General features: G+C 52.3%; 7 protein-coding genes across 7 annotated transcripts; 5 read left to right on the top strand and 2 right to left on the bottom strand.

The window, feature by feature from the left end:
* Positions 1-1,690: 1,690 nt before the first annotated feature.
* On the bottom strand, positions 1,691-3,202 carry B0T23DRAFT_80032 (uncharacterized protein). The gene is made up of 2 exons (XM_062841815.1): positions 2,099-3,202; positions 1,691-2,046 (listed from the first exon to the last, which is right to left on the bottom strand). The coding sequence occupies exons 1-2, from the start codon at positions 3,015-3,017 to the stop codon at positions 1,847-1,849; spliced, it is 1,119 nt and encodes a 372-aa protein (XP_062695557.1). The 5' UTR covers positions 3,018-3,202; the 3' UTR covers positions 1,691-1,846.
* On the bottom strand, positions 2,916-3,678 carry B0T23DRAFT_80037 (uncharacterized protein). Its single transcript, XM_062841816.1, has 2 exons — positions 3,427-3,678; positions 2,916-3,278 (listed from the first exon to the last, which is right to left on the bottom strand). The coding sequence occupies exons 1-2, from the start codon at positions 3,609-3,611 to the stop codon at positions 3,104-3,106; spliced, it is 360 nt and encodes a 119-aa protein (XP_062695556.1). The 5' UTR covers positions 3,612-3,678; the 3' UTR covers positions 2,916-3,103.
* Positions 3,679-4,040: 362 nt separating this feature from the next.
* B0T23DRAFT_80020 (GWT1-domain-containing protein) lies at positions 4,041-5,877 on the top strand. The gene is made up of 2 exons (XM_062841814.1): positions 4,041-4,253; positions 4,357-5,877. The coding sequence occupies exons 1-2, from the start codon at positions 4,140-4,142 to the stop codon at positions 5,755-5,757; spliced, it is 1,515 nt and encodes a 504-aa protein (XP_062695555.1). The 5' UTR covers positions 4,041-4,139; the 3' UTR covers positions 5,758-5,877.
* A 1,322-nt stretch (positions 5,878-7,199) lies between these two features.
* On the top strand, positions 7,200-7,719 carry B0T23DRAFT_373967 (uncharacterized protein; the record flags this gene model as incomplete). The annotated part of the gene is made up of 1 exon (XM_062836829.1): positions 7,200-7,719. One exon carries the CDS (start codon positions 7,203-7,205, stop codon positions 7,494-7,496), a length of 294 nt encoding a protein of 97 aa, XP_062695554.1. The 3' UTR covers positions 7,497-7,719.
* A 2,670-nt stretch (positions 7,720-10,389) lies between these two features.
* On the top strand, positions 10,390-14,294 carry B0T23DRAFT_373962 (uncharacterized protein; the record flags this gene model as incomplete). The annotated part of the gene is made up of 3 exons (XM_062836828.1): positions 10,390-11,581; positions 11,644-12,237; positions 12,292-14,294. Coding segments are annotated over exons 1-3 (3,503 nt in total), but the record flags the coding sequence as incomplete, so codon positions are not given.
* A 1,281-nt stretch (positions 14,295-15,575) lies between these two features.
* Positions 15,576-17,964, top strand: B0T23DRAFT_373958 (aspartyl-tRNA synthetase). Its single transcript, XM_062836827.1, has 4 exons — positions 15,576-16,221; positions 16,307-17,021; positions 17,083-17,282; positions 17,360-17,964. Exons 1-4 carry the CDS (start codon positions 15,830-15,832, stop codon positions 17,835-17,837), a joined length of 1,785 nt encoding a protein of 594 aa, XP_062695552.1. The 5' UTR covers positions 15,576-15,829; the 3' UTR covers positions 17,838-17,964.
* Positions 17,965-19,412: 1,448 nt separating this feature from the next.
* Positions 19,413-22,920, top strand: B0T23DRAFT_373954 (Sodium/calcium exchanger protein-domain-containing protein). Its single transcript, XM_062836826.1, has 6 exons — positions 19,413-20,425; positions 20,598-20,613; positions 20,674-20,781; positions 20,850-20,921; positions 20,977-21,054; positions 21,107-22,920. The coding sequence occupies exons 1-6, from the start codon at positions 19,767-19,769 to the stop codon at positions 22,556-22,558; spliced, it is 2,385 nt and encodes a 794-aa protein (XP_062695551.1). The 5' UTR covers positions 19,413-19,766; the 3' UTR covers positions 22,559-22,920.
* The last annotated feature ends 188 nt before the right edge of the window (positions 22,921-23,108 follow it).

Below are 23,108 nucleotides of genomic sequence, written 5' to 3'. Positions count from 1 at the left end.
AGGGAAGCAGCTACCCCTGAGCATGAGCCGTATATAAGGCTCGTCAACGGAGCCTTCAGCTCCCTCGATAAGTTAGAAGACAACAATCAAGACATTCATCATCCATCGAGGTTACGCTGATTCCACGCATCATGACCAGTCGTTGACACAAGGCGTGCCTCGATCTTTAAACTTAAAAGAGGAGTCCAGTAATGCTGTCAAATCGTAGATAAGTAGATGTAGTGAGTAAAGATATGGCTATTGAATGCGTATACGCGGTCTTAGACTTGGCATCAGCAACCTGCCGTGATACAAGAATGTGCCTGTTCGAATAAACTGGAAAGCGGGGTCCTCGAAGAGTTCAGCGATACGACCCCGAGAAGAGTGATGGACAGGTCATGTAAATGGGAACTGAGAGTAGATGTAAGGTACCTACCAATATTTGTACTTTCGCATTGAGGGCCTCGGGTGGCCCTACTCCGTTAGGTCAATCATGAACTGTGTACGGAAGACACAAGAGATTGAAAATTCTGATATTGAAAAGATAATCGCGTTGGTGTGATTGATGAATATAGCCCGTTGCATTGGGCTAACAAGGAGGGATCAGAAGCCATGTCCCATCACAGTTGTCTTACAGTCAGTAGACAACAAAAGTAGGGCTCTGGACGGAAAGACACGAGAACCTAGCCTCTAGAATCAGTCCCGGATGTAGGCCAGGAAAACACAGGCCATAAGCTACACAGAGAATTGTTATCAACGACATGAAAGGTAGTATGACGAAGATGGTAGACAATAACTACAACTTGGTCTTCAGAGGACAGCTTTTTTTCTTTGACATGTTCTGTGAGTTGGCTAAAAGGTAGGTCTGAATGTCATGTGCTTGGGTGTATGTAGACCGAACATTCATCGGGGTCATCTAGCCAGATGAACACCTTCACTGCACGAAAGGCTGGCTACATGTTGGGTTGTCTCACAAACTAACCTTTGTGTGCCAAACGCGGGTAACGTGAATGCCCCTGAGAAGACAAGCAACACGGAGCTAGTTCAGAATAGAAAGGGGCAGTTGTATGAATGACTTTGGGGCATTCATTGTAGCTGCGAAACACAGTGAGATAGGACAACCAACTGGGTATGCCTGTTTTTTGACTGTCCTAGAAAAGTCTAGAAATATTCTGTAGATGTCTCTTTCGGCTGTATCTCCTCAACCGTTGGTTCTGATACTGGTTCACAGCTCGTATGAGAGTAGCCGAGGCTTAGTATCAGTCATCAGTGTACATGGGCGAGGCAGTCCTCAAAGACATGTTGCCATTTATTCGCCGCCACAAGACTATCGTGTATATTGGAGGGCAACCCCGGTTGGTACAGGTACAGCACTCGTCAAACCTTGATGGTATGGAGATAAAACCAAGTGCACGTGTAAGTTGGCCGCAACAAGCGGGCAATGGCTTTCTCCTCTAGTGCTTCAGGAGCTTGTCATTTGGAAAAGGGATGCGGATCAAAAGGCAGGGGCAGATGCCAGCTTGGTTGAGATGTCACCAACGTACCCTGACAAAGGGTTCAATAGCCTCTGTAGGTGTCCCCGAGTGCAGTTGGTGGTTGAGCGGGAAAGTGATAATCGGCGAGTTACTGTTGGTCGTGGTTCGCTTATCTGCTCGTGGAAGCGGATTCTGGAAGGCAAAGGATGAGGTTCACAAACAAAGACGCACAAGGATAAAAGCCACAAATGTGGTAGCGGAGTTCCCGTCCGGGATCATATGACATTGATGCTTCGACTATAAGTCGCTTTCCTTTTGTCCTAGATTATTTCACGGCCCAACACTCGTTGTACAGCTATTTCTGGTATGCACAATGAGACAGTTCCCTCCATTCACACTCTCCCTCCTAAGTGTTTGATGTTCTCCCTAATGGCATCCGTTAACTCTCCCTGCTCAGTACTCGCGTAGCGGACGGTTTGATACCACGCCTTTGGGTGAGGCATCGGCAGTTCCAAGATGTCCTCAGGTTCGACATTCCCACTCTGCAGATATACAGCAACAAGCGGGAAGAAATAGCGTGCTAGATGATAGTCTATGACGAAATTAGTAACATCCTAATGGAGGGCACGAATGAAGGCACTTACGAATTGGTAGTGCCATTTCGCTCCACGGGTCTGCTGATTGCATCGGGGCGGACGATCGACGATGCTCCTTATCCAAACGGCGCTTCTGAGAGGTGCTGAGAGAAGCTCTCCTCGGACTTGGGTGATCTGTTGCATGCCTGGGTACGACCAATGGCTCCGGGGCGTCTTTTGGTATGGCCTTTCTCAGTTCTGCCTGGGAAAAGTACTTGATAAAGTGACGACCTTCAGGTTTTCCAGGTGACCATGCTCTCGCAGCATATCTAAGTTTCTGACCCATATCATCCATCACCACCTCTTGGGGAGCTGGATTATCGCCACTTGCTGAGCTCTCGCTAAATTTCCGGAGATCGAGTGCTTTCACAAAACATCCTTGAAAGATATGCCTTCCATGAAGCTCCTGAGCCTTCTGTCGGCCTATGCCAATTTGCTGATGCACGACCCGTACGGGTGATGGTAGCGCTGCCGAAGGTATCGATGTGGGTAACGCTGATGGCACACCCGTGGGCATCGACTGGCGGCGCCCTATACCCGCATGAGTGCTAGTAGGTGAAAGGTGGGAATCGGAAAGTCCGTACAGGAGGTGATTGCGAGTCCGAGCTGCCAAGGTAGGAGGAGGTGAGTAGGCATCATACGGGCGTTCTCGTGATGGTGGACTTTGCTCGGGGATTGGGGGCAGCAAGTGAGCAGAGTCTTTACAAGCCTGAGAAGGTCTCCGCTGATCGAGACTGTCCAGCATTGCTCGCTCGTGCCGCCTCATTCCTTGGTCCAGTCCTGGCGTGCTCGAATGGAGAGGACTTGGGAAACAATGGGACCTCAGTGCTGGCTCGAAAATAGACGGCCGACGACGTGGCGATCCATGGTGCAATAATTTAGTTTGCACTGGCTCTAGTGTTGGTCGTGTTCTTGTCCGTGTCTCCATAATGATTAGCTGGCTTTGCTGTTTTGAGTCCTGGCAACCTCAATGAGACAGATGAACTGGTTGACGGGTAGTGGTTCGAGGTCCAGTTAGTAGTATATGTTTGGTGCAGATCGGCCAAGAGGTTGTTGCTGGTTTCTTGGTGAGAGCATGGTAATGATAACGGACGCGTCCATCTTTTTGTCTTTTGTCGGTCTGCGTCTGTGTCGTCTTCCTTGACGGGCGACGGAGTCAAAGAAAAGGAGCTGCTTTGAAAGGAACCAACTCCTCGAGCCGTGGAGTCAGATCCAGTCCTGCATGACAAAGCTCTTCGGTGATATATGGAGGATACTGAACAAAGACAAAACGATGTGTGTAGAGTCTGAGCTGTAAAATGTCTGATGCAACAGGCCGAGCTATCTCTTCAGCTTACCGCTGCAATGGGACACGACCGAACAAAGAAAGACGAAGAGGCGCCGTCAGAATGTGGAACCGAGGAGAATATGTTGAGAACCGAGGTTGGGCGTTGGATTCCATTCTTGCCATTCGGCAGACCAACCGAACTGTGAGACATGGGCGCTGGAATTGCAAACGCTGGAAGCTAGATAGGTAGAGCATGTGAAGTTGAAAGTTGATCAAGTCGGAGACAGCATGTTTCGAGTTGGTTGCCCGGTGCGTGTTTACATGGTGAAGTGCCGCCCCCTGTAAGCCTCAAATGCACAGTGGTCTGTGCAGCTCGCTCCTGCGGCTCTATAAGGTGACCCCAAGGCCGTTGGGATTGGTCTTGGCACCTTCAAGCTTCAGGCAGGTCCCCTCCACGATTGGTCGACGTCGTCGTTGAACAACAGCTCAGTCGCTTCCATCCACGCATGACAAAACTGGAAGGCTGAGACCAGCTGGGAAACTTGGTTCCAACTTCCACTTGTCATCGCGACCATTTTTCTCATTCTGACAACTCTCGGTTTCCGCCATCCGTTCCAAACGAGAGAGGAAAAAAAAGGCCAATCACTTCCCGCCCGGAGCAATGTGTCGTTAACCGTTGAGCTTCACCCTTCCCATCTCCCACGGCCGCCCATCAAATCCCGTCATTCTCGAACGTTGGCACCTTGTTGAGCACGTCGAACGGCTGCTCGACCTTCGCCCTCCATGGCCATCGACTCGACAACAACCCAGAGCTATAAGCAGCTCAAAGAGGACTTTGTCTCAAACCTGTCAGGAGGATCCGTCTCGGAAATCGCACAAGTCTGCGCCGTAGCACCTGTATGAAACAACACCCCCCCGGGAGGATCGGAATAGATGGCTGCTGTCCGTGTAATCATGTCACAAGTCGAATGACCGGGGCTAATCGCTGTCTTTCTCCTAGGTCGTTTCGCTCGTTTGGTCCGTCCTCCAAGCTCGACAATCCTTTTTCAGGCCCTACACACCACTAGGCTATGCTATCGACTTTCTCCTCAACGTTGGCGCTCTCCTGCTCTCAGTGACGCTATACTCCTCCGCGCCCCTGCTCCTTAACCTGCTTCTCCTCACAGTCGCCGCCTTTGTCTATCTCGTTCCCGCTCATACCCGAAAGAAGAAGCCCCAGCTTCCTCCCAATGCCCAGTCCAAGAAGAGCTCCTCGGAGCAACCGCTTGGGGTCCTCTCCACCAAGCCCTTCTTGACCAACTACCGCGGCAACATGCTTATCGTCACCTGTATCTGCATCCTTGCCGTTGATTTTCGTCTGTTCCCCCGCCGCTTCGCCAAGGTCGAGACATGGGGCACTTCGCTGATGGACATGGGCGTGGGCTCCTTCGTATTTTCGGCCGGCGTTGTCGCTTCACGGCCGGTCCTCAAGGAGCGCGCCGAGGGCAAGGCCGCACCCCTGCGCACCCGCCTCAAGAAATCGCTGCGCCACTCTCTGCCGCTCCTCGTGCTGGGCTTCATCCGCCTGCTGAGCGTCAAGGGGCTGGACTACGCTGAGCATGTGACAGAGTACGGCGTGCACTGGAACTTCTTCTTCACCCTGGGCTTCCTACCACCTTTCGTCGCCTTGTTCCAGTCCGCGCTCAAGGTTCTTCCCTCGTACGCTGGCCTGGCCCTCCTGTTGGGCGTGGTGTATCAGGTGCTTTTGGAGACCACTTCGCTAAAGGCCTACATCCTGACCGGACCGCGAAATGATCTCTTGTCTATGAACAGGGAAGGCATCTTCAGCTTCTTTGGTTATCTAGCCATCTTTCTTGCCGGCCAAGACACTGGCATGCTCGTTCTTCCGCGGAGCTTGAGCCGCAGCATCAGCGGCAGCAACAACAAGACTAGCGGCACCGTTCAACGTAGGTCTCTCCTGCTCAACATGACCGGTTGGTCCCTCGTCTGGATAGCTCTCTACTTCTTCGCGACCGACTACAAGTACGGCTTTGGCCTGTCCGTGTCCCGCCGCATGGCCAACCTGCCGTATATGCTCTGGGTGGCCGCCTCCAACGCCGTCCTGCTTCTCGCCTTTTACCTTGTGGATGCGCTGCTTTTCCCTTCCTTCTACAGCGCTCAAGATGTCAAGACCGAAAAGGAGCTATATGACATGGCAACGAGCAAGGTGCTGAGGGCGTATAACCGGAATGGGTTAGCCATCTTCTTGCTGGCAAACCTGTTCACGGGACTGGTCAATATGACGGTGCCAACGCTTGATGTCGGCCGGGTGGCGACGGTAGGGATATTGGTTGCATACATGGGTGCTTTGACGGCGGTGGCGGTTGGGTTGGATGAGTACAATGTTACTATCAAGCTGTGAGAATAGTGTGAGGTGATTGTCCGTGAGGTTGGTCACATTTTGCGATGCCCTCAAAAATGAGGAATCATACTCAATTGGACAACCCATTCGACGAAAATAAAACTATCACTGTGGCCTCTCTATATGTCATATTGTGAGAGCCATTGCTGGCATGATCTTTTTTAGACTGTGAAAGAATTCATGTTGGTTACTGCCGTGTAAATTGGGTAATCAACACTGCAAACGGAAGAAGCAGCTGAATGCAAAGTTCATATAGATCCAGCTCTGGATCGACCGTTAATTGGTACCAGACATCTATAGCTTTACTGAATATTGGAAAAGCGTTTCGCTCTATATCGGGTAGACGCTGTCAGAGTAATACCTATGTATCTCCTGATTTTGAAGGCTTTGGAGGAGACGGAGAGAAACATAACAGGACACCTATCAGAGACTTCTGTAGCGTCATGAACCCTTACTATTTTACCTCTACTATATCATTTGCTTTGAACGGAGGACAGTTCCTTCTGAAAAGACCAATAAACCCTCCAAGAGTTCCTTATCCATCTCATGATCGAATAACCAAACTGATCAGAAAACCAGCAGTATCGTATTGTACGTACCGGCCAAACGTACCTAGTCTCTATGATAAATGTGGTCCGCATTTGTCAGCCTCTGATGGACCGCTCCGCCGCCACACGTGGCGCAGTCGCTCGGCGCGCGGTCCAAATGGGTGGGTGAGAGTTTGAAAGAAACTAAGTACTAACGCAAGGACCATGTAACGAAGTACCCGACGGCAGTCAGTAACTGAAGAGCGAATGAGACCAGGCCAACCGATAAAAGCTGAATGACCTGCGAATCTGAAAACACACTGACCTAAACAATTCTTCAAAATTGATGTCCAGGTTGAGAAGGAGGGAAGAAAAAGAAAAAAAGAAAAAAAAGAAAAAAAAAGAAAAGAAACGTCACCTGCAAGGCAGCGCGTTAACCACTCCGCCAAGGTGACCAACCCGTTATTGGCTGTTTAGATGGTACAGTACATTTGGACAAGGCGCAACGAAGTACTGCCCTGAACATCGCCGCCTCGACGCTTCCAGGTCGATTTCGGACCAGACACAAGGCAACATAGAGCTGCAATCTATCTACTAACATGTTACGATGAAAGATACTTGTGGAAGAATTGTATAGACGCCACCGTTCTGATTCTTTTTTACAATTTGAAATTTTCAGGGTGCTAATTCAAGCTTTGCAGTGGATCCGTCATCTGTCGCAGGAGACCTCCTGAAGTTTGAAGAGCCGCCATGCGTAAAAGTAAAAGTCCGTCAGGGTATCTATCTGTTTATGCATGTTGTTGTTCAGCACATCCTAAACTTAATTCCTGACTTGACTTTTCTCCAAGTCCGCCTTATGTATGTATATATGTAAGTACTAGCTGGGTACGAACCACTCACATGTCCATTACATACGTAATGTGGTATTCCCAGATCTTGAATTGGACATGGAGGGTTGTCACACTTGACCTGCAAGCACTCACCGTGCCCCTTACAGTAGCGTCGTCGTGTCTTGTTTGTTCTGTAGGTACATTTCCTTTCTCAGTAGCCCTTTGGTCTTTCTCCGCCATGAACTCCAAACTTTTGGGCGGTTTCAGGTGTTCGCAGGTTTACGGTGAAATGTTGATGTACGAGTCGTGTGTAAATCCGGGGTCGGCAGCCGGTTGGGTGTTGGCTGGCCGCGGCCATTTGCCCATTTTTGGGCTTCATTGAGATCTCTCGACATCGTATACATCATACATACCTCTGCAGTATGTGTGTCAGCGAGAGTTCCCCGGCTGGTTGGGCGCCAGACAAAGAAGGTTCGATTTGGAGTCGCAATCTGCAAATCGTCGCTGGAAGGAACAAATAGGGCAATGGCGAAACGATCTGACGTTCACTTGGACCCGGTAAACCGTGGTGACATCTGAAAAATAGACGCCATGCGACGGTGAACCAATTGGCTCGTGAACGATCGATACCTCCCTTTTTTTTTTTTTTTTTTTTGCACAAGTTTCTATTGGCATCCGGTCTGATATCTGTCCATATGGGTAAAACCCAGGCCTGGTTATTCTCCTGCTGTCATACAACGTCATTACAGATGTTTCATGAGTGAAAAGGGCGGCAGCCACACCATTCCCCTTGCAAGGATGCGGACCATGCTGGGCGTTCGCATTTTTCCAATGTTGACCTGGACAAAGAGGTTTGGCCGGTTCCATGGAAGACCAAGATCCCTGGAATATGGATCGATTGGCGATCAGTATGGTCCGGGAGGTCAATGCTTTCCAATGCTCCCTGATTCTCCTATGGAACGGGATGGAAAGGGGATTCCTGCGTACGGGATTTTAATCTGGCGGTAAACATGGTCAACACGGCCATACCTCGCGACGAGAGGCGCAGAAGGCGTTTAACGAGAGCAGCCCCTTTTGTCGCAGTCTCGGGGTTCTGGTTGCCAATCAATCCCCCCCTCGCCAGATGGACTTTTGATATGTTTGAGTGATTGAAATTGCGAATGTAGGCAGTTTGTGAGCCGATTAACCTCGACGCCGGGTTTGAAAAGATGTGCCTGTGTTCGCTGCACATTCATGCAAGCGCTGCAGGCTGCGAACCTAACCCTTGCGCTTCCCTGATGAGCGATGCGTGAGAGTCCAGCCCGAATTGGACAAGCGCGAGGGCTTGCTTCCGGCTACCTTGCTGGTACCCAAAGCCGCCAAACCACAGCCAAACAAAGGTCGACAGTGACGGAGTTACTCGACTTCAAAAGTTGAGTTGTAGTGTGGTGAAGCCGTGGAGAGCATTCGGATACGGCAGGGCCGGCCAGGAAATGCGTAGATCATTGGCTCAGATTTCGAAGGTCGGTACATAGCGTGGTTTGTCTGGAGACCGTTGAAATTAGAAAGAGCGGAGCTGGTGAGAGAGAGTCATCTCCTATTCTGCTTAAGCCCAAGTCGACGTCCAGGGTTGAGGACCGGGCTGTGTTGAGCAGCGGGGGGTACGAAGATTTCTTGCATTTGGTCCGTCTTTTTCAAGGTCGGTTGGAGTTGATGTGGTAAGTGGATGAAGTGGGTGAGCGAGTGGGTTTTACGGACTGGAATCGAGATGACGGCAATGCGCGGCCGGTGCATGACCCAAACAATTCCATTCTGGAAGCTGACAAGGCCTTTGTCTGTCCTAAAGTAGGTGGTCACAGACTGAAACTCGCCAGATTCATGAGATGGATTCCTTTGGAATGAACGATTCCATGTCAAGGGCTGCTGTATTGAAACCTTCACCATGCCCGCTCTCGACCATGGGAAGGTAGCATTTGTGGGTCATCCCAAGGTGCTGCACAGACAAGCATTGAGCTGCAGGACCCTAAAGGTAACATAAGGGAAGAACGAGATCAACCGCCGAGTCTTGCGCCCTTATTCATCGGTCTAGTTGGGCGTGGAAACGGAACTGTTGCCCGCCAGTACACTTGCCAATGATGAGAAAGGACCGAGATATACAACTGTGATGGATGACATGAGGTCGTGTTTTATTGATTGCTGTAAGATTGGGTGTCATCCCGTTACCTGTAGGTAGGTAGGTACGGCTGTGTAAAAGCAGCGGAGAAGGTACCTACAACTGTACCTTTCTCGACGCCTGGCGCGTCGGTGGGCACATGTACCCGATAGTGCCCGCCCCTGGTAACAACCTAGCTCAACAGCAAATGCCCTCGGCTGTCCGCCTGAGTGCACTGCGGGAATGGTGCGCCGAATTGTCAACGGCAGCTTGCACTTCCTCATGTAGTTCTCTTGCCTTACGATTCAAACTAAAGTCAAAAACGCGACTCCTTTGCTACACCACACGATCGAACATTTTCCCTTCCGGTCGCATGCCGGCCTCGACGGAGCGGGAAGGACGGTCATCGTACAGCAAAGTGTCAGGAACACCCTCGGATCCGCCCGTCGCAGTCTCCCAAGAGCCGACTCGGATTCGCCCAACTCCATCGGACCGCTTGTTCTGTGACTGAGAAGAGTCCAAAGCAAACAAGGACTCCCCGGGCCCTGACTGCTGGGTTCTTTTCCACTACCACGCGTTGCCGACATTGCATTTGCACCACTTTGACATCCGACGACAGGAGGCACTCAAACCTCAACACCGGTTTGCGATACTACTCAGAAACTGCGAAACTCAGGGACCAAGATACCTCAGTAGTGACCGCCGGCAATACGTACAGGTAAGATTTGGTTTGGCCTGTTGGTGAAAACAGCTACAATAAAGGCGCCTCTACTGCATTACTACCGCTAGTAAGGTCGGCTACCTACCTAGTAGTGCTAAGCGGTTGCTTAGTTCTATGGTTGGCTCCCGTCTGTACGCAAACAGCCTGAGGCATTCGGTTCGAAAAACTTTTTTTTATCTTATTTGGTCGTACGTACTGTGTTTCAAAGTGGTAGCCCGTCCCGGACGTGTCAAGCACCATCGTCGCTTTTTTTTTTTTTTTTTAATCTCTCCTGTCGCTTTCATTCTTCCTTCCCACCATCCTCCCCAGCTCTGGCTTCTCGGGTTTGCTACTTAGTAGAGGTACCGGACCAAGTCGAGCAAGCCCAGAACAAGCAGACCCCCCCCCCCCCGGGAGACCCAACTGGGACTGGGCAATCCATCACAGCGTTGCCCACCTGCGTTGGGCCAGAGTAGCAGCCGAGAGCCAGCTCCTTGCCCACACAACATCAAAACATTTGCCCAGTGTCTCCTCTACCTAGAACTAGTCGGTCCGCCGCTTCGCTTCGCACCTCACTGTCTTCACCGGCGGCCATTTTCACCCCCCGTCTCTCTCTCCTCTGCGCATCAGAGGGCGGAAAATGTCTACTGCTTTCCAAACGACGCCAAACCAGTCCATATCAGTATCCGCTACCACGTCGCCGTCCAATCGCCAATATTCGTCGTTCCACCCCGGCCCGACAACGCGAGAAGGCCCCGGCTCCGGCTACTATGCAAACCAGCACAACGCCGGACAATCATCGCCGCACACATCATCGCAACAACAATCCCGAAGACCTAGCGCCTACGACCAACCGACCGGCTTTGAGCCTCACATGAGCGCCCGCACCGCCCTTGCCCAGTCCATCCCGGCTCCCGTGACCTCCATTGCTTCCGACCAACCACCGTCGTCTTCGGACAGAAGGCGAAATAATATGCCTACCGCTGTACCTCCTCGAACATCGTCTCGCCATGACCCAAACACCAGCTCTCGACGCGCCCAACAGGCGGCCGACCGGGCCGCTGCATCTCGACAATCTAATACGAATGGCACCATGGACCCAACCGTCGTAGACGAGGCTGCCGCTCGGAGCCGTCGACAACATCAAATGACACAGGATGCGCATCAAAGAACGACCAGTTCGCGAGGGAATCCCACGGCGACATCACTACCCGTCCGCTCTCAGCCCAATGCCACCAGCTCGAGACAGCAGTCATCCAGAGAAGCGAGCGAGATCCTCAACAACATACTAATACAACAGCCCGAAATAGATATAGAGCGGGAGCGGGAGCGATTGGCCCAAGCACAAGCACAAGCTCATGCGCAAGCACAAGCGCAGGCACAAGCGCAGGCACAGGCACAGGCACAGCAGGCGAGTAACTACAACCACCACCACCGTCAAGAGACCGCGTCGCAGGCTGTGGCGGCTCCTGGAGGCGACCACGGAGAGGAAAGTCGGCGTGGTCATAGAAGCCGACACGATCATTCCAAGCGAGAAAAGCACACCAAATTTGGCGAATATATTCTCGGCAATACGATTGGAGAGGGTGAATTCGGCAAGGTCAAGCTTGGGTGGAAGCAGGAAGGCGGCGTCCAGGTACGTAGGACGAATGTCTTGCCCCCCACAAATATGCTGCTTACTGATTTACCTATGACCAGGTCGCCATCAAACTCATCAAAAAGGACACAGTAGGCAACAACCCATCTCGCATGGCAAAGATCATGCGGGAAGTTGCGATTCTGAAGCAACTGACCCATCCAAACATTGTTCGGTTACATAAGATGGAGGAGTCTGACAGGCATTATGGTATTGTGCTCGAGTATGCATCGGGAGGCGAGCTGTTTGACTACATCCTCAATCACCGGTATTTGAAGGACAATGCCGCCCGGCGACTATTTGCCCAGCTCGTGTCTGGCGTAGGGTATCTGCATAAGAAGGGTATCGTGCATCGTGATCTGAAGCTGGAGAATTTGCTTCTAGATCGAAACCGCAACATCATCATCACAGATTTTGGGTTTGCCAATACCTTCGATCCCAACCAGGAGCTTTCCGAGGAGGAAGAGCTCAACCTTTCGGATCGCGAGTTTGTCAAGCGCATGGGCCTCGATAAGGTCAATGACGCTGGCTGGCGAAAAGGAGATCTTATGCAGACTAGCTGTGGCAGTCCATGCTACGCAGCTCCAGAATTGGTAGTTAGTGACTCCCTCTACACCGGAAGGAAAGTAGACGTCTGGAGCTGCGGCGTCATCCTGGTGAGTTAGCCCCCCCCCGTCCTGCCGCCTGAACCATAACTGACGTTAGTTCAGTACGCCATGCTTGCTGGCTATCTCCCTTTCGACGACGATCCGGCGAATCCCGAAGGCGATAACATCAACTTGTTATACAAGTACATCGTCAACACGCCTCTCACGTTTCCCGAATATGTCACGCCACATGCTAGGGATTTATTGCGGAGGATATTGGTACCTAATCCGCGAAAGCGAGCGGATCTCTTTGAGGTAGCCCGTCACAGCTGGTTGAGCGAATATTCGCATGTTGTCGAGTTCATCACGTCCTCCACTACCACACCTAGCGAGATCCAAAACACGACAGTACCTGCCGAGGACGAGGGAGAGTCTCCTCACCTTGCTCGTAGCGCTTCGGTACGCGAGGCGCCGAAGAAGTCAACCGCCTCGCCGGCCATCGGTGGCTTGGTTAGCAAGCAAGGCACCGTGGACCCCGAGGCAGAGGCTGCTTACGCTAAACAGCAGCGCGATAACAAGCGTCGGACAGTACAGGTCGAATATGTTGCTCCGAATACCACAACTCAAAGAGGTGATATTGCGGGACAACAGCAGCCCTCCAGTAACGCCAACAGAAACCGTAATGAGAGTCAGGCACCAGTGGAATCCTCAGACAGTCGCCCAACCACATCGGCCAAGGATAAGCAGCTCTCCCAGGGCCCCTCCGCCCCCAAAGACGCCTACAACAACAAACCCCCGGTTTCCTCGAGAAGACCGCCAAGTTCTCAGCAGAATGGTGGAAATGCTCCCACTGCGGGTAACGCAGTGGCTCCTCCTAGGCCGAGCCGTGACGGCCGTCCCACCGCCGACAACCAGTATCTGTCAGGGGCAGCAGGTGCACCAACCCAAAGGCCTACTACTGGCGGGTCCATGCAGTCAGGAAGACCTTCGTACGCCCAACCAGCACCACCTGAAGTCGCTGACGCTAACGTACACGGCAGAATCCAGCAACCTTCCAAAGGATCCGGCAGCAGTCACTTTGGCGTACCTACAACCACCCCCGCCGAGCAGCAACCGAGCGAAAGCGCCGATTATGGCAGGCCCAGCATCAGCACGGGCTCTAGGTTTGACAAGGTACGGGAAGATGGCGTTGTCAAGGGCCACAAAAGGTCCAGCACTATGGGCGAAATCGGCGGCAAGCTCTTTGGCCGGAGCGGCTCGTTGTTTGGAGGTAGGAAATCCAAGCGACAGCAGGAGCTTCAACAGGCTGGAGAGAAGACCAAGAGGTATCCCCCTGTTAGCATGAATAACTCAATGCCAGGCGGTGAGAATGGCTCTCGGCCGTCCTTGGATTCTAAGCGATCTCGCCGGTCCTTCTCGATGGGAATGGGGAAGAAGTCTTCTGGAGGCAGTATCACTGGTTCCAATGGCTCTCAGGAGAAGTCTAATAAGCGGTTCTCTTTCATCCCCCCTTCGCTATCAAGGGCTTTCGGCTACAACAAAGAGGATGAACCTCCAGCTCTCGATTCACAGCAGGACCTGCCCATCCAGGAGCCCTCATCCGTTAACCAATTTCTGGGCCGGGAACAAAATGTGAGCGCGACCACTGTTGACGGGATGTACACTCAGCTTCAGGATTCGCAACAGGGCTCACCAGCGGTCAACACTCAATACCAATACAAACGACCATCCGCTAGCCAAGGCTTCATGCCCGGGACCATGCCTAACGCTGGATCGGACCCATCTGTCAACAGCATGCCTCAGGCACCTGGGTCGACTCCTCATCTGCAGACCATGATACAGCAGGACGGATTATACGATGCCCGCAAGGGTAACAATCGGGCGAACCGAGGTGTTCTGCAAAAGAACAAACGTTTTGTGGACTATGAAGGAGATGGCTTTGCGCGACCTCACGATCACTCCGGCAGCAGCGGTCCTGCAAGAAAAGTTATGGACTTCTTCAGGAGACGCGGCAAGGCTCGGGGTGGTGAAAATAACTGAAGTGATGGCGAAACGGATATACCATCGATATATGAGCTTTTCGCTCGCAGCCGATCAATGAAAAAGGGCTGGACATTCTCTTCGTTTTTTTTTTTTTTTTTTTTTTTTCGGCGGCCCTGTGGTGGCTTGCGCCGGACCTGACGGTCGGCTATCTCGACGGCTGGGTCTTGGTCACGCAGCTTACTTGCGAACGGGAGTTCGTCAATATGCCTTTGTAATCATTCGAGATCGAGCAACGAACAGATCTTAAAAGCCATTTCCCTGATCTCAATTGGCGGCTGAGCGATAGGTCTATATCGAGTCATCTCACTGTTGTATCAGAAATCAGTGGCAACCTCGGATGCGGATATACCCACAGCTACGAATGTTGCTTATATCTACTCATTGCGACGGCTAAAGAAGGGAGACCGAGTGTGTGTGGCGGGGAGAAAGACGGATGTTCCCTCCATGGGCAGGTTGCCATAACGGGGGCTAGGATGGGGCTGCGAAACAAGAAGACATCTTTTGTGCCACTTTTGTAATAAGTTTTTTTTTTTTTTTTTTTTTTTTTTTTTCTGCATTTTTCTGTCTGTCTTCGTATCTCTCTACTCCTTGTTGGCAAAGGGAGTTACAATCAAATGTGGGATGCCCTCTACTATTGTTTAGCTGGAGTTGTTTTGGTGTTAAAGGTTTCAGAGACTTTCTTTTTCCAGCTTGTAGGGCAAGCGGGGGATATGTATGGTAGTGAGTGGTTTTGTCATTGATTATCTATCACCTAGTTTGGCATGCATGAAGGGGCGTACGATATCCTTTCCTCTGCGAACAGTATCACCTCTATGTACCTGTTGAGATGTCACGGATCATATGGTTATGATTTCTTTTAGCGAAGCCTGTTTACACTTTTGCCGTATTTAACTTTCCATCTTCACGTCCTCATGAGCACGCGGAGTAGAAGATTGGTTTGATGTCGAGGAACTGGCGTCCGATAATTCACAAGGAGGAGATGTCGATAGGGGTGGGCATTATCCTATGTTGCTCGTCGCGGGCGAAGTTGAGCGATGGCATGCTGCCGACGGCGAGGACCCATATGCACAAGGTGGCGATTGAGTGGTATGACCATTAGAGGTAAACACTGGACTGTGGCGATGAAGTCGTGGGAGTGAGGCTCTTCGAGTTGTATGATGTACCTCTACTGCAAAGTGGAAAGGAGTTTGTACATAGCCAACCTGCAACGCACTGATTAACGGACCACTGAGCGTGCACGGCCTGTGAGCCCTGGCGTGCCTGGTCCAAAGTCCAAACACGATACCATAAATGGGGAGACCTTGATGGCCAGACCAGACCGTTCACAGCCCCTGAATCCGATGGCTAGACCTACCTGACCTCCAAGGTAAACAAAATCGCGAAATGGTACGTACTGGCAGCCGTTCGCCACTGCCAATTGTTGACTCACAACTGTCAGGCCACCTGCTGAGTCCGGTGCTTATCAGGGTCACCGTACCCCGCCGCCGGGCATTGGATTCCCTTCCGACGGAAGCTTGGAACTGCCCCGCCAAAATTCACCTTTCCGCCGCGAATTCCACTGTCTCCGCGCCCAATTCACTTTACTACACCACGCTAGTATCGAATTCGATAAAGCAACATGGCCGACAGCGCTGCTACCACTCCCGCACCCCCCGCCGAACAGCAGCCTCCCGCCGCTGCTCCCGCTGCCGCCCCCGCTGCCGAAGGCGCTGAGGGCGAGGGCGAGGGTCCATCCAAGAAGGCGCAAAAGAAGGCTGAGGCCAAGGCCAAGAAGGAGGCCGAGAAGGCTCGCCGCGCTGCTGAGCGTGAGGCCGCTGCTAAGGCTGCCGGCAAAACCACCGGACCGACCGAGGATCTCGCCAAGGACAACTATGGTGTCGTCAAGGAGAGGAAGGGACAATTCGAGCTGTCGGCTGATGTCGAGGATGTCAACTTGAAGAACATTGGCGAGGAGCACGTCGGCAAGGCTGTCATTGTTAGGGCCTGGGTCCAGAATGCCAGAATCCAAGGGTAGGTTTGCTTCTCCGGACCTGTTGTCTGTTCTACAGCCACCAACGCAGCAAGATGGGCTGACCGGCTTCTTACACTGTTACAGCGCCAAGATGGCATTCGTCGAGCTGCGCGAAGAGGGCGCCTGGACCATCCAGGGTGTTTTTGTTGCCAACAACGAAGGCACGCCTGTGAGCAAGCCCATGGTCAAGTTCGCGGCCGGCATCAACCCCGAGAGTTTCGTCGTCGTCGAGGGTACCGTCCAGAAGCCCCTCGAGCCCGTCAAGAGCTGCAAGGTTTCCAACTACGAGCTGCACATTCGCAAGATATTCGTTCTCGCCGCTGCCCCCCAGATGCTCGGCATGACTCTGGCTGCCGCCAACCGTCCCATCACCAACTTCAGCGACGAGGAGCCCGCCCCGGAAAAGGCTGCCGAGGATGGTGTCGATAAACTTTCCATCGCCGCCGAGTCCTCCATCCCCGCCGCCACCATGCTCACCCATCTCGACAACATTATCATGCACAAGCGCGCCCCTGTTCAGCAGGCTATTGCCGATATCCGTATGGAAGTCAAGGATTTGTTCAGGTCCTACCTCAAGAGCCACGGCTTCAAGGAGTTTGAGCCTCCCTGCTTGATCGGTGCTGCCTCCGAGGGTGGTGCCAACGTTTTCCGCATGCCCTACTTCGACAAGGAGGCTTTCCTCGCCCAATCTCCTCAGTTCTACAAGCAGTTTGAGATTGCTGGCGGCAGGAAGCGCGTATTCAGCATTGGTCCCGTATTCAGAGCTGAGAACTCCAACACCCCAAGACACATGACTGAGGTAAGCTAGGCGAAGGATGTTGGAAATGTAAGGGCAATTTTGGGGCTGACATGTGTCCTAGTTCACTGGTCTCGATTTGGAAATGGAGATCAAGAAAGACTACAGAGAGGTTCTCCTCATGCTTGAGGGCGTCTTGCTTCACATCTTCCGCGGCATCAAGGAACGCTGCGCGGCCGAGATCGAGCTCGTTCGCTCCGTTTATCCCGCGGAGGAATTCCTTCTCCCCGAGCCTGGCAAGGAGGTCAGGTTGACCTTTGCTGAGTATGTATTTCCCTAGCAAACCCCACCTGCCCCTGAAAATCACCTTCACCGTGGTAGCTGACGCGGCTGAATTCTAGGGGTCAGAAGCTTTTGCGCGATGAGGGTCCCGAGGAGTTCCGTAACGTGACCGACGATGAAGACATGAGCACCCCTCAGGAGAAGGCCCTTGGCGCCATTGTCCGCAAGAAGTTCAACACGGACTTTTACGTCCTCGACAAGTTTCCCGAGGGTGCGAGACCCTTTTACGCCAAGCTCGACGATGCCAACCCCAAGGTCACCAACGCTTTCGACTTCTTCCTCCGCGGCCAGGAGATCTTGTCGGGTGGTCAGCGTATCAATGACCCCGAGGAGCTCGAGGCCCGCATCATTCAGAAGGGCGTTGACCCCAAAAGCGCCGGAATCAAGGACTACGTCGATGTGTTCAGACAGGCCGGTGTGCCTGCCCACGGTGGTGGTGGCATCGGTCTTGACCGCGTGGTTGCGTGGTTCCTTAACCTGCCTAGTGTCCACCTTGCGGCGTACTACCCCAGGACGCCCAAGAGGTTGCTTCCTTAAGTGACTTAATTATCGGTGGGGGAATCAGAAGATGTGCGATTTGTGTTGTGAAAGCCACGAAGCGTGTTGGTTTTGATAGATTTTTCACGACATAGAGCTGATGCCAAACAAACAAAAAGTTACTATGATTTTTTTTGACGGTGATACATCTTGCGAGACTTGACGCACGGGTTAGGCTTGACGGACGACGCCTGTCATCCGACCACGTTGAAGCCAGCTTGAATTCTGCGTTTTTGGTGAGTCGCTCGGGTTATTCGACCATGAAGACTACCTACTGTAAGGCCTGTCTTACGACTTGGGTATTGCACCACGACAACGGATGGCTTTGTCAAGGGGAACGGACCTTAGCTGCACCGGCGACCGCAGCTAGGTACCTGCAGCGCATGGGCTTTGCAACCACATAAAGCGATGCCTCGCGCTGCAGTGGGTGGTGTCGTTATAAATGAATCCTCTTCATCGAACCAGGCCGCCAATCACGGCAGTATCTTCTCTGCCATCAACAAGTTACCTTGGTCTCAGTATCAGCGTCTGATTTCACTAGGGGGTCGGAGGCTCGGTTACGTGCTGCAATGGCAGGAAAGCTTACATAGTAGATGGGCCTTGCACTAGAGGTACCTAAAGGTGAAGGTAAGCTACCCTAAAGCGTGCCATGCGAAGCAACCGTGGCAGCCACCCTGCAAATGTTGCTTTGCCGACTTCTTGCTTGGACCCAGCCAAACTGTCACATTGGGCTTGTGCAGCTGTCGCATTGACCGCCGCTTTACTTGTATACACATAGGTATGCATCACATCGTCAGCGGCATTGCCAAAGAATTTCGAAGGTTCCATCTCGTCCATCTTTCTGCTGATCGCACGAGTTTTCGGATTGCGACTATTGGACACCAGAACCATAGCTTATCTGCTCACCGTCCGATATGAGCATTGTGTTGTGAGCTTCATTGGTGGTGCTATAACAACATTGAATGATCAATGCGACCGGTCAAATGACTGCTGAAAAAGGAAAACCGGGGGAAGCTTGGTCGTCCCATTCGATGGGTCATTGCGTGTTCCCACTTCTTCCATGTGTTCCTCTTGTCCACCTCAGTAGGTAGTGTAGTGTAAAATAAATTCAAGGGACCTCTTCCACATCACGACAAGCGATACACCTATCCAGCCATACGCCACGTTACGGCAACCCACGCATCTGGATCTGAATCGTGAATCTAAAAAAGACGGAAAGTAGATAAAAAGCTAAGGGAACGCTCACGTGCCCCAAAGTAAGTTGGGTGACATTGGATACCACCTCACAACAGCTGTCAGGGTACCCAGGAGCGACTCACGGCAAGCCCTGTTTCCATTCAGCCCTCACCGCCGCGGAGAATACCTATCAACAAACTCCGCCGCATTGGAGTCCGGGATGAGGTCAGCGGGTGGCACGCTTGAACCCTTTCACACCTATCTTGAAGTGACGAATTCGGCCTAGCGTGCCGATTGGTGAAGCGAGCCAGCCTCCCGTCTCGCAGCGGCCTCCCAGGGCACTGCCTATATCCAGCCAGTCCCAGGTCCAGTTGGCCCCACCAGGCAACGACAGTCAACGCCAAGCCTGCTGTCGATCCCCCGGTCTTTGCCCCTTCCACCCACGTCCCACCTTAAGTTGTTCACCTCTTCCCTTTCTTGGCACGGCCTTATAAACCCCGGTGCCTATCTGCTACCTGCCCAACGTTGTCTCTACATCTGTCCGACTTCCCGGCCCAAGCAACCAACCTAGTAGTGATAATCCCCAAGCCACTTGGCATCAACAACTTTCGGACTTACAACATCCGCCCCCTTCCCTCTCCCCCCGCATCTGCATTTTCGAGCCTTCAGTTATCTTTCTTTCTTTTCCGTTGCAGAGCAGTGCGGTTGAACAAGTACACGCCCTCCCTCGAACGAGTTGACCGGTCCATTTCGATGAAGGAACCTTTGATTAATTCCTCGTACACAAATCGCATTCGCTCCTGGGTAAACCCCAAGACGCATGGAGCTCCAGGCCCCGTCAGCTTGCTTCCCATAAGCAATTCTCCTCCCATCACCACCACTACCACAACCGACACCACTCCCACAGTCGGTCAAAATGCCACGCTCAACGACAGCAGCCGCGGCGGGAATGGACCCTCCGCGCACGAACAGCCCCAGACTTCCACAGACTCTTCGTCAACCGGCGGCCATCACAAGGAGGATAGCAGTAATGGCGCCAAATCCCCGACGGCTGCATCACACCAAGCTGCGGGGCAGGGGCCTGAGTTAGAAACTACCGTCTCTGCTGCCGCTCAGGAACAAGAGCAGAAGCAGAAGCCGAACGTCGCAGTTAGATTTGGGAAGGTCCTCAAGCAGGTCTTGTTTCACAACAAGCTCGTGAACTTGATGTTGGTCTTTGTTCCTGTTGGCATTGTTGTCAGCCAGCTACCAGGCTCTTCGCCCGGTCTCATCTTCGCCATGAATGCCCTTGCCATCGTTCCTCTTGCCGGCCTCCTCAGTTATGCCACCGAAAGCGTGGCCCGTAAGCTTGGAGACTCGCTCGGCGCCTTGCTGAATGTCACGTTCGGCAACGCTGTAGAGCTGATCATTTTGTAAGCCCAAAAATGAAGAAAAGAAAAAAAAAAGTCCCCTAACTTTTTGGGACTGCTGTGCTAACACACCTTCGGTAGCATGTACGTTTTTTGCCCTGCCAGTCCAGGTGCGCCATTCCCTGTCCAAACTTGTCCATGTGCTTACAAAGTCCGTTTCGTTCAACGTTTACAGCATCGCCCTCGTCAAAGTAAGCTTTCCGAGTTCTAATCGCACACCATGGGGTTAACGTTGCTAACAACGGTTTCAGGACGAGCTCAGCATCGTACAGGCTTCGCTCCTTGGCTCAATCTTGGCCAACCTGCTCCTCATCCTGGGCATGTCGTTCTTGCTTGGCGGTCTTCGTTTCCGTGAACAGGTTCGTTCAATCACCTGCTTGAGATGTGAACCATTAATGGAGCCTTGTTATTGACCCAACTTGTGCAGATTTACAACAGCACCGTCACCCAAATGAGTGCTTGTCTTCTCAGTTTGAGTGTTATCAGCCTCGTCCTGCCTGTATGCTCATCCTCCTGTGATCTTGTTTGATTATGACCTGCTGACGCTCTTGCAGACTGCCTTTCATTATTCTTTCACGGACGAAACTGACGCCGACAAGAAGACTCTGAAGATCAGCCGCGGCACCAGTGTTGTAAGCTTTGACTTATTTTTGACGACAAACTCCCAATGCTGACTTCTCACAGATTCTTCTGCTCGTATACGTCATCTATCTTCTCTTTCAGCTCTTGTCTCACTCTTACCTTTACGAATCCACCCCTCAGCATATTATTGATGAGGAGTCTACTCCGGGACCCGCCGCCGGCTGGCTCGATTCTTCAAGCTCTGGCAGCGACTCTTCGACGGATTCGGACTCGTCGGACTCGGACTATTCCCGCGAGACAGTTTCCAAGAGAATGAAACGTGTAATGCGTGGGGGTCACCGCAGGAGAAAGTCCAGCATCATTTCTAACCTTACGAGCGAGAGCGTCGTTGCAGGTCACGAAAGGACCCCCTCGTTCGGCACCAGTGATGCTGTCCCTGGCTATGATGAAGCCACACAAGAGGCATCGTCGTCGCGACCCGCACTGGCCGTCAATTTGCATAGCCCTACCACTGAAGGAAATGAAGAGGCTGTAGAAGACGAGAAGCATCACCGCAGGCGGCACAGGTATAAGCGACACATGAAGAAGCATCGCAAGCACAAGCACAAGAAGCACCACCACAACGGATCTCAGGAGTGCATGAATGGACAAACCATCGATGAAAACGCCGAGATTCAGCCGGATGTTGCGCCAACACTGTTATCGCCTGGCGAGCCCCGTCGTGTCGACTTTGCCGTGGAACCTGCTAGCTCTGCCGATAACGCTCAGGCTGAGACGTCAGCTGGCCGCCGCCCTTTTCCCGGTCTTCGCGGCATGTCCCTTCGTCCTGTTGCCAGGAACTTGGCGCCGGCTGTGTTTGTCACTGGCCCTGATTCCGTCAACTCCCCACCGGCCTCTTCCGGCCCTGTTCCGCGCGTCCGTTACGGCATTCGCAGGACGAACTCGCTGCCGGACCGCCTCAGCCAATCACTGTACCGTCCTCAGGGTGCCTTGATGCCTTCGCAGATTCCAATGTCGGCTGTTGTTGACGGCGCTATCCCCGATAAAGACGACGATCATCCCGACGACTTGTCCCGCGTCAGTGCTATCATCCTCTTGCTCGTATCTACCGTCTTGGTAGCCGTCTGCGCCGAGTTCATGGTTGACTCAATTCACGACCTGGTTGAGACTGCCAAGGTTCCAGAGCTCTTCATTGGCTTGATTATCCTTCCCATCGTCGGCAACGCCGCTGAACATGTCACGGCTATTACCGTTGCCATGAAGAATAAGATGGATCTGGCGATCGGCGTCGCTGTGGGTAGTTCTATCCAAATCGCCCTCTTCATCACGCCGCTTGTCGTCATTATTGGTTGGTGCATGGACAAAGACATGACGCTCTACTTCACGCTGTTCGAGACGGTCTGTCTGTTCGTCTCAGCTTTTATCGTCAATTTCTTGGTGTTGGATGGCAGGAGTAACTACTTGGAAGGGGCACTGTTGTGTGCGACATACGTCATCATAGCCTTGGTGTCATTTTACTCCCCTAACCCGACCATGCCGGGCCAGAGTGCTTAGAGAGACGCCACAAAGACGGTCAATGTCACAGAGGACGAAGGATATGGTTGATTCATAAGGAATATGCGGAAGCTATGAGGGAGGACATTTTATACCTTTGCTTTCTAGATGCCAGCATACCGGATCACGGGATGTAGCTGAGCTGTTTATGTACTTGCTGCTTCAATGTGCATCAGTCACTGGGCTGGCGGGGTTGGTTGGATTCTGGTCTGTGGCAGCAGTTTTGGGGAACAATTACCGGTACGGGTACGGCTCTGACGAAATGGGACTGGCCCGATGTCTTAATGATGGCTGCTGGACACCAAGCGGTAGAATATTATGCGATAATGGAATCACGAATTGACCTGGGAGCGAATTGTGCTGCATATGAACCAGTCTAATGTAATGTTGACATCTGATATTCACTAGTATCAATGTGGTCACCTCTTATCTTTGATGCCCGAAGCGAGAACGTTGAAAGGGGCAACCCGGCCGTACTTATTACCTAACAGTGCGCAGCTAGAAGTGTTACCTTGACACTAATACGGTAGCGTACGGCAACAGTTCAGTC

The sequence above is a fragment of the Neurospora hispaniola genome (assembly GCF_033458365.1).
Source record: "Neurospora hispaniola strain FGSC 10403 chromosome Unknown B0T23scaffold_2, whole genome shotgun sequence".
Lineage (NCBI taxonomy): Eukaryota > Fungi > Ascomycota > Sordariomycetes > Sordariales > Sordariaceae > Neurospora > Neurospora hispaniola.
The sequence above is the reverse complement of the archived record's forward strand: the minus strand, read 5'-3'. Positions and strand labels throughout refer to the sequence as shown.

Coding starts and splice junctions, on each gene's coding strand:
- B0T23DRAFT_80020 (XM_062841814.1), top strand. CDS start 4,140: ATGGCCATCGACTCGACAACAACCCAGAGCTATAAGCAGCTCAAAGAG. Junction 4,254..4,356: donor AAGTCTGCGCCGTAGCACCT/GTATGAAACAAC, acceptor TCTTTCTCCTAG/GTCGTTTCGCTCGTTTGGTC.
- B0T23DRAFT_373954 (XM_062836826.1), top strand. CDS start 19,767: ATGAAGGAACCTTTGATTAATTCCTCGTACACAAATCGCATTCGCTCC. Junction 20,782..20,849: donor GTCTTCGTTTCCGTGAACAG/GTTCGTTCAATC, acceptor CAACTTGTGCAG/ATTTACAACAGCACCGTCAC. Junction 21,055..21,106: donor TCAGCCGCGGCACCAGTGTT/GTAAGCTTTGAC, acceptor GACTTCTCACAG/ATTCTTCTGCTCGTATACGT.
- B0T23DRAFT_373958 (XM_062836827.1), top strand. CDS start 15,830: ATGGCCGACAGCGCTGCTACCACTCCCGCACCCCCCGCCGAACAGCAG. Junction 16,222..16,306: donor CAGAATGCCAGAATCCAAGG/GTAGGTTTGCTT, acceptor ACACTGTTACAG/CGCCAAGATGGCATTCGTCG. Junction 17,283..17,359: donor GTCAGGTTGACCTTTGCTGA/GTATGTATTTCC, acceptor GCTGAATTCTAG/GGGTCAGAAGCTTTTGCGCG.
- B0T23DRAFT_80032 (XM_062841815.1), bottom strand. CDS start 3,017: ATGGAGACACGGACAAGAACACGACCAACACTAGAGCCAGTGCAAACT. Junction 2,047..2,098: donor CGAAATGGCACTACCAATTC/GTAAGTGCCTTC, acceptor ATTTCGTCATAG/ACTATCATCTAGCACGCTAT.
- B0T23DRAFT_80037 (XM_062841816.1), bottom strand. CDS start 3,611: ATGCTCTACCTATCTAGCTTCCAGCGTTTGCAATTCCAGCGCCCATGT. Junction 3,279..3,426: donor GGTCGTGTCCCATTGCAGCG/GTAAGCTGAAGA, acceptor CGGCTCGAGGAG/TTGGTTCCTTTCAAAGCAGC.